Raw genomic sequence first — 9,832 nt, forward strand, 5'->3', positions numbered from 1 at the left:
AGCATGGCTGTACTGTCCCAAGCCCTGTCCTCCGACGGGGCTGCTGTACAAACCCCAGACAGGACTCGAGAGACAGCTGCGTGGAAGGGCTGGGGGCAGTACAGCCGCGCCCAGCAGCCACACTTTCTGTTCCTTTCACCGCTGCTGTTCTGGAGAGCCCTGCAGTTCAGAAGTCTCCAGCACAGCGAGAGAAGGACAGAGGCCCTCCCCACAGTAATGTGGGATGGATGATGGGGAGAGTGCATGAGCCCTGAACTGGGGGCGGGATCATATGGGGAGGTCGCTGGTGCCCCTCCTTTGTGTCCTTCCCCTGGGTGCAGCGTACTGGTAAGAAATGAATTCTACTTGCACTGCTGGCTTCATGTACATAAAGGAAATTTAATGGAAAGTGAAATAAATGTAACTGGAAAGAGGGAACAGACCTAAGGTCTATGAAGAACCCATGATCAGCAGCCTTGAGGACCCAGGCATAAATATTAATTATCCCTTTATCAACACAAGGTTTCACAAAAGTAATTCTGCCCGAATACACATTCTCTCTGTGGCTTTTCCAGGATTCATAAAGAATTAATATTTAACATTCAGTGTTTTCGTTCCCAGATAACTTTTACAATCTTTGTGGATTTCATTGTTCTCTAGGGGGCCATGGCTGCCACATATTCTGCACTGAATCACAAGACATTTCAGCCAGTCTTAGAGCCTGTTGCAGCTTCAAGTTTAGCTCAACGACGGAGCATGAAAAAGCTAACTTCAACAGACTTATAGATCCACTGGGGCACCTTAGCCAAACTGGAGCAAAGGAAAAGCCAATAAGTGGCTCTATATCTGCCTGACCTGTGATCGAAAGACATATATGGTTTCCTGCTACACTACTTGAATTCTGTAAAAGTCCTTTTTTTAAAAGAAAAAAATCCACAGGTTCAGGGGGATTCACACTGTGTTGTTTTACAGGCGGTGTCCATGTTTGTTTAACTTAAACATCAGGGTACATCACAAAGATCATAAAGAATTTCTGTACACTGTCCTTTCAGAGATTTGTTGCAAATATTCTTTACATACTGTATAGTTTTGCTGGGTTCATGAAGAAGTGGTTTAGGGGACCATTACCAATAACCAAGTTGTACGTAGAAAGTGTCAGCGTCCGTATTTTTACCATCAAACCCATTTGTAAAAAATCTGCAAATTCTTACTTAAATTACTTTGTAATTGGGCACTTACTAATGGACTCCATTCATTTAACTCATTGATGCTAGAAGACAAGACTGACCACCTTATTGTGCCAGTGCAAAATGCATTAGTGCTAATATGGGAGAGCTACACTTGCCTGGTGCCAAGAATTGAAAAGCTTTGTGTACAAATATTAAAAAATGGTGTACAGCTGAGACATTGAACTTTGTCCATAAAATTAAAATGATCACTTGTGAACCATACAACTGGATAACAACTGACCTTGTTTAGGGAATGTGTGTGTCTAATGTCAGTATGTATTTCTGTCTATAGCAGTGGTGGAAAACCTGTGGCCTGTCAGAGTAATCTGCTGGTGGGCTGAGACACACTTTTAGATTCACTGTCCGCAGGCACGGCTGCCCGCAGTTCCCACTGGCCGCGGTTCACTGTTCCTGGCCAATGGGAGCTGCGGGAAGCGGCGGCCAGCATGTCCCTGTGGCCCATGCTGCTTCTCACAGCTCCCATTGGCCGGGAATGGCGAACCACGGCCACTGGGAGCAGCAAGCAGCTGTGCCTGCGGATGGTCAATGTAAACAAATTGTCTGCGGCCTGCGAGCAGATTACCCTGACGGGCTGTGTGCGGGCCGCAGGTTGCCCACCACTGGTCAATAGTCATAAGCTTGGGGAAACACCCCTTGATTTCAACATAAAAGATCTTTGTGTTCTGTACTGAGCTATAAAAATGATTGTAAGTGTTCAAGAGTGAGAGCCTGTATAGTATTGGTACTACTTTAGATAGGACATGTGATATATCTCCAAGTAGTCCATATGCTTTTAGTTACCTTGTCTATCCTTCTGTTACTTGACTGAATTATGCCTGTCTATTCCGTGAGGAACATAGGGACTTCACCACTGCTTTCCATCTTTTGACAGTCTCTTACTGTAGTCTTAGTTCTTCCCATATCATTTTGATAGCTTTCTGTTGTGTGTTTCCATGTTGTGCTTGGTCTACCTTGTTGCCTCTTGCCCTCAGGGTTTCAGTCCAACTCCTGTCTTATGTTATGTGGGTCTTTCCTCCATGTATGTTCTAGTTATCTTCATTTTTGTTCCATAATTTCCTGACCTATCAGTATATTTTGTCGTCGTCCAGAGTTTGATTATTTTTTTTCCTGGCCATCTGATATTAAGGATTTGTTTAAGGCAGTTGTTTATGAAAACTTGGAGTTTAGATAGTAAGGTCTTAATTGTCCAAGTTTCAGTGCAATTTATTAAGAATGACTTCACAATGTTGTTAAATATTCAAAATTTCATTTGAAGGGCAAGATTTCTGTTTCTTATTAACTTTAGAGTTATGAAGGCATGTCTGGTTTTTGATATTCTGACTTTAATGTCTGTCCTACCTGTTGTACTTGATATGTGAAATATTGGACCTATTCTATGTCAGGCCCAGAAAGTGTTGGTGTTTCTTGTTCTGTGTTGATTTTCAACCCTACTAATTGTGCATATGCCCAAGGATAACTTGTTTCAGCTTGCATGCCTCTCTGAGCATGGGTTAGCAAGTTGATGTCACCTGCAAAGTCTAAATCTTCTAACTTTTGTGTGAAACTCCATTGTATGCCACTTGATTGTTCTGTGGTCTTTCTCATTACCCAATGTGCTACCAGTAAAAAGATCATGGGTGACATAAGGCATCCTGGTCAGTTGCTGGTAGTAAACTCAATTGGCTTAGCTCACTGTTACTTATTACTTGGCATGTCATATTTTCACAGAAACTCTGTGTGATCACAGATTTCTGAGGGATTCCATAGTGGCATAGCAACTTCCATAAAGCTGTTTTATCCACTGTATCAAAGGCTGTCCATCAGTACCTGGCTATCCCTCTGTATGTGGACTATATTGCTGTTCCTTTGGCAATCTTTTCTGTTGAAGAGCAGTATATTCAATGTTAGCTTATCCTGGATTGTTAGGTAAATTGACATTTCATTGTAGCATATTTGGCACATAGTTTATTAGTTTTATTTATTTAAATGTATGTAATTGCTCCTATGTCCCTTGGCACATGTACAGATACTACAAAATATAAATGCAAAGACTCATGGCCCTATTAAAAACCCTCTCCTTGGCTAACTACAGGTGAAGCCTGGGAAAATAAGTAAGCCTCGAAGTGTGCCCTTAAAGTCAATAGGTACAGGATTTTGACCAAAGAGGGGGAGTAGGTTCCACAGTTGTGGACCTCACTGAAAATATCCTGCTGCCCTCTCCCTCTCTGAATGTATGGGCATTTAGTTAAGTGTCTCGGTTGACCTGAACTACTTTGGTATCTCTCTCTCTCTCACACTCACACACAGCCCCCAGAGAGAGAGAGTTAATCTGTAGCACTGCCAGGTCCCAAATGATTTTAGAGTTTTCTAAATCAAAACCAACACTTTGAATTGCACCTAGGAGTGAACTAGAACCTCTTGCAATTCTCAGAGGATATGAAATGCTTTATTTGATCACGACGCTTTAGACACTACTACACAATTGTTCTAATATAATAGCATGATAAATATTTTAAATATTATGAAAGTATACCTAGTGATCTACTGCTAAATTTGAACACATTGAGAATCATTATGACCAAAAATCAATTGTTGTCCAGACTTGTCTGCTGTCATTGAATTTTTAATCCCCTAACGTTTTTATAACAGATCATAAAATGTTAATCTGGGGGGAGGGGAGACTTTGCATACTGAGATAATAAAATGGTGTGAAGGGTTTGGGGGGGATTCTGAAATAACAAAAGAAGCAGCAACTCATCCTAAAATATGGAGGTGACTCACTACTTTTTTTGTTGTCATTGGGAGTATTGTAGATATGCTGCTAGTTACTTTTTATTGCTGTGCAGGAGGTAGGAATTGCCTTACTGAAGAATTAAGTATTTTAAATTGGGATGCTTGTTGGTATGGGATGTAATGAATATGAAGAACATGTGTACACTAGTGTCATGCCTGCTACTCAATTTCTCGGGTATAATAGGTATTTGAAATATTAGGGCCCATTTGTACCTAATTTGAGGTGCCTGTTTGAAATGCTTGAAAAATATCAAAGAACACAGCTGCCACATGGGAAACATACTACTTAGAAATAATTCTGCATCTTACAACATTTTTTCATTACTGGAGACCTTTGCGTGCAATTAAGTGTACACCTCTCCATATTTCCCACCTAATATTGTAATTTCATTTGTAATATTAAATATTATTTCTATCAAAATTGAGATCACAAAAAATCAGACTCTAGATGGGGAACAAAGAGCAAAAAGCACATTTAAAAACAAAGATCTATATGTAATATATATTTTAATGTTAAAGTAATAAAAATGAGGGAAAGAGAACATCTAAGATGCTAAGCTTAATTGTCTTCAATTTTCCCCCCGCATAAAGTGGCAGCTGGTCTTTTTTGGTTTTATTCATGAGTGATTTAACAGTGTTTTCATTGATATTTTCACTTAACTTGTTCAGACCCACTGTGCAATAAGCACCTTACAAGTATTGTGCACTAAATAAGTAATAAACAGGCCAAGATACTTAGCATGTAACGGTATCTTCCTGGAGTGAAGGATAGTGTTGTAAAGAAGAAAAATGTACAAAGACATGCTGCTTGGTGAACACACAATTTAGAACACTTTCAAAGTCAACCCTGCAGTTTAGATAAGAACATCACTAAGCTCTACTACGAATGGCACTCCCAGGGCAAAAATAAGGTTTCCCTGGCTGCAATGTTACAGGGGTAACCTTTTCACAGAGATAAACTGTGTAGACAACACCTTTGTTATATTTGACACAAACATCAGGCATATATGGCATGTCTATTTCCACTTTTATTTTGGGAATAAGGCACACTTATTGTAACTAGTGCAAACAAAATCCTGTCTGGAGACTTACAATTTCATCATGTCAGTCTTTCAGTATCTCTGGGTATTGCTGGAATCCAGAATAATATTTCACCTTCATATTTGCAGAATACCCCCCTACAGTGTTTCATGACACAACCTTCATTAATGCTCTTTTGGGGGTTGAGCTGATTTTTCTCATTTTAAAGGAAAATGCCAGTTTTGCAGAACCCAGTAGTCATGGAATTTAAAAGGTAAGCAACATGAACTCCTCATGAGTAATCTGTGAATTGTTTGAAAATGAAGAGAATTACAATTATTTGAATCTTTTGGTAGGGGCTATTGAAAAGTATAATTTGTGTCATATACATAAAGCTACCACACACAGGGTTGCCGGGTGTCCAGTTTTGGGCCAGAACACCCGCCCCCTCCCACGCTCTGAACCCCTCAGCCCCACCCCGCAGCCCAGAGTTCCCTCCTGCATGCCTTATTTCTGGCCCCATCCCAGAGCCTGCAGCTGTAGCCCTCACTCCCTCCTGCATGCCAACCCCCTGCACCAGCCCAGTGAAAATGAGTGAGTGAGGTTGGGGGAGAGCAAGCATCAGAAAGAGAGGGGATGGAGTGAACTGGGATGGGGCTTGGAGAAGGTTTGGGACAGAGGTGGGGCCCCAGAGAAGGAGCGGGGCAAGGGTGTTCGGTTTTGTGCAATTAGAAAGTTGGCAATCCTAAGACTAAACTGGTTAGCATTTTATTGTGGGTACTGGCTTAAAAATAAGATACACTAATATAGTGAATTTTTTTCATCCTTAAGTCCTTTATAAAAACAGAATAGAGAGCTATTTCTGTAGTGCTAATTACCATCCTACCTAATATGATCCAATATGGGCTAGTATCTCAAATATCATTCCCCAGCAAGAAGCATGCCAAAAGTCATAGTCTCAGTAGTGCAGTTGTAATCAGCCTTTCTTTTCAAATATGTATTCACATAGAGCCTGACCAGCTTCCACTGAAGGAAGTGGCAAGACTCCTATTGACTTCAGTTTGAACTGGAGCAGATCTGTAATAAAAGATGTCATACCCTGTGTGCTGCGGGATTGTTTCACTGAAGTACTGGGTATTTGTAAAATGAAAAGATCTGCAATGTGCTCCTGGCCCCATTACTCAAAAGTTATGTGGTGGCTAAATTGCAGATGTTGCAGAATCAACAGTATCTAGGGAGTTTCAGTATGGGCAGATTGTCTTAAGCCAACATGTTTTGGCTTTTGTGATCTGTTATTGAACACAGGTTGTAGTTTTTTATGCATTTTTCTTATGCTCAAAAGGAGAGCATTCCTTTGGCCCCACTAGGAACTTGTGATGTATGTGGTTCTACAAAAGCTGTCCAATTGCTGGTAGCACAGCTGTATAGCTTAGATGTCCTGCTTAGTGAGTACTTCCAGAGAACACATCTCAAACACATCTCATGGATATGAAAATGAAAGCAAACCCCACACCAGTCAGCTGTTATCTTTAGACTTCTAGCTATAGAGCTGAATTATCCTTATCCTTTTCTCTTTAACTTTGAAAAAATTAATTAAAACAAACTTATACACTCACTGTATATTGTAAGAGTTGAAAATATAAATTAATTGAAACATCCAATAATTAAAACGATTTCTAGCAAATTTTAAGATGTACTTTAACAAACATTCATTGTAGGCATCTGTTCATCAGTGCATTGTAACAGGTTGCTATAACATCAAACTACTTAATTTCTTTTTCAGATGTTACAATTAGAGGAGGGGGGAGCCTGCAAAAGATTGAGATTAAGTTGTATAAATTGTCCATGAGTGTGGTGATTATCCACACTTAGTCAACAGAATGAGGCTAAAATAGCTATGCAAACAGGGTTTTGTGCACTACTATAACAGTTATGTTTCTTACTCCCAGCCAAAAACTGGAAGCATGCATGTGTTTAAGATAAATGAAAGATTTTTTTTTAGAAGTTAATTTTCAGTGTGTTTAACCTCCTGTTTGATTCAATTGTAGTGATAAAGTGGGGGGAGGAGGGGAATCCTTTACATATATAATACCACAGGAGCAATATATTTGAAAGAACAGTTGATCCACAATTACTTATTAAAGCATTCATACATGTTACCGTGTGTGTGTGTGTGTATAGAAGACAAACCATGTACTTGGCTGTATACCACACTTCTGTATTAGCAACGGTTCAATTAAGTGCATTCAGAATACTAGCTGTCCTTATTTTCAGTGTATCTTTTTAAGAATAATTGCTCCCAAACTGCAATATTTTCCTGACTGTTGATAAACCTGCATATTTCTTTGTGAGTATAAATAATACAGAAATTAAGTTGAGGAAAAGCAGCTGTATGGCTAAAGCTGAATAGTAGAGTAACGAGTCTTTTTTTAACCTTTTATAATATAAATCCTTCTCTTATTGGGATTTTTCTGTGTAAGGAAAACAAATTCTTTCATGAAAAGAACAGTTCTGAAAGCTGTATGTAGAGGATCTTTAAACTCTAATTGGCAAGTCTCCTTATTGATAAGTATGTTTCAGAAATAATCATTCAAACTCCATTTATAGTAATCAGCAGTAATTACACCTGTTTTTGTTCGGGTACTGAAAAAAATAGCAAGAAGATATCTCCTTTGCAAGGCAAAGTGTTACTATAATATGTACGTTGCATTAGGCTTATGAACATTTGCTAACTATTGCATTGTCATAATTTCCCAAGCACTTGGCATTCTTGCACTGATACTCTGATTATAGCTAAAACTGTTTTGGCATGTGACTGGGCATAAATCTCAATATATGAAAGGGCATTAAAGTTAAAACAAAGTGTGCAATTCAATTATATGCTGAGGTACTTCAAAGATGAACTTTACAAAAGGTCCCCGTTGTCAGATATTGTAACTATCATTTCCTTCTCTAAACATATTGTGGATTTTGTATCATATTGTATTTATTTCATTTTTTAAAAGATGTTTTCTTTAAAGCTCTGTATATATTGACATTAAAGTTTGCATTGTACTACATTCTTCTCCTTGTAAGGCTGAATCCAGTAGTGCATTATACAGTATGTATTTTTTCTTTTACACTATGCTGCTAAATATTACTCTCTCCTTGAATTACAACATGCCAAAGATGACTTAGAAATTGTATTTATTTTTGTTAAAAGCGTTGTGAATAATTATAGAGGGACAATTTTAAATAGCTGGCAGTTCCTTGGGTACTAGGAAAAAAGTGCAAATTTATACTTTATAACTGACCAAGTGTGATCGTGTGATTCAGAAACTTTCCAAGCCCATTTTAATTTTTTTTTAAAAAGCAGTGAGCCAACTTTCATAAAATAACCTCTACTGTGAGTTGCATTATTTATTGAACCTTGCTGTATATTTCAAGCATAAATCAAAAGCCCATTGTATATTTGTAATCACAGCATAGTGTTTTAAAATGTGTATAGTAAACACTGTAAAAAACATACCTACACAACAGATATGAGTGAAGTATGAACTTAACGGTGGGATGATTCACCACTTCACATGATTTTGGTGTTTTTATTGTGGGTTTCCTGGTTGTTCAAGAAATCCTTTTTATGCTCTACAACAGGGGTAGTCAATTATTTTTTTTGTCGAGGCCCAAATTTCTGGGCCCAGATATAGTCAACGTCCAGACACCAGAGAAAATCATTTAAAAAAATAACTACTAATAGGTAAATAGATTTTTGAGGTCCATTCAAAAGTGTCTGGTGGTCCAGATTTGTCCCATAGTCCATCTATTGACTACCCCGGTCTACAGGAATTGCTTTTTCACAAAAGCTTCGATCCTACTCATGGACATACTTAACTTCAGACATGTGAGGAGCCCCATTGCAACTAGTGGGACCTACTCAAGTGCTGAAAGTTAAATATGGAAATCATTGTTTGCCAGATGAGGGTCTAAAAGCTCGAATTGCAATCCATGTCTCTGACTTCGATTTGAGTTTATTTTAAACTGAACTACCAATGCAAGCTCTTTGAAGAATTTGCCTGGCTCATAGATGAGAGGGCTATTATTGCAGTAGGAAATGGCATAACCAATGTGGAGGGATAAAGATGCTGTTCCCAGACTGTGCTCTTGGTTGCAAGAAAACTGATTCCTTCATGTCCCCAGATTTTTATATTCCTACTATGGGCTCAATTTAAATCTGCTTTCACTGAGCTTGTTCACCAGCTATAAGCCAGGTTGCTCAGTCACACGAGCAAGTTACTGCAAGTACAACTGTCCTGTTCTTGGTTGATATCTGGGACTCCAACAACACATTGTTCTCCTTTTGTGGGGGTAGAAAAGGCATTTCTCATTCAATAGATTTGTAGAGCTCTCCAGGGTGCTTTGGTTGGCCTGCTCATCATCTTTGCACCTGGAAAGTGCTCTGTACGCTGCCAGATACCTCAGAGGTGGTTTCTGAAGAAGCAGCTTCTCCATACTGGCCCCCATAATAGTAAGGAAAGATGGACTCCAGCTGGTGATCACTCCCAGGAAGCATGTAGGGTCCCCTGCTTTATCTCAGGGTGAAAAGTCCAGCTCTATTCAGACCTGCCCCGATTACCTCCCTGGGCTGCTTCTTACCATCACCTTTTACCAGGCCACTTCCCCGCTACCTCTCTATGTTCTATCTTCTCCTGGAGCCAGGACTGACAGGCCTCCTCATGGAATACCCCCATAAATCTCAAACCAAAAGTACAATTTAACCTCTGCCCTCCTTGGGCTTGACCTGTCACTACTCAAGTTTCCCTTACACAGTTCCT

At 39.3% G+C, this 9,832-nt stretch overlaps 1 protein-coding gene across 3 annotated transcripts in view; it reads left to right on the forward strand.

Moving 5' to 3' along the window:
* RPS6KA6 (ribosomal protein S6 kinase A6) overlaps positions 1–8,149 on the forward strand; it is an 80,582-nt gene extending 72,433 nt beyond the window's left edge. For all 3 annotated transcript variants that reach the window (XM_084639649.1, XM_084639651.1, XM_084639650.1), the window contains exon 22: positions 640–8,149. In XM_084639649.1, the coding sequence (XP_084495775.1) occupies positions 640–765 (126 nt within the window). In that variant the 3' untranslated portion in view covers positions 766–8,149. The remainder of the gene's footprint in view (positions 1–639) is intronic.
* Positions 8,150–9,832: the final 1,683 nt, after the last annotated feature.

This window comes from Lepidochelys olivacea (genome assembly GCF_965140295.1).
Source record: "Lepidochelys olivacea isolate rLepOli2 genome assembly, chromosome: 9".
NCBI classification, from domain to species: domain Eukaryota; kingdom Metazoa; phylum Chordata; order Testudines; family Cheloniidae; genus Lepidochelys; species Lepidochelys olivacea.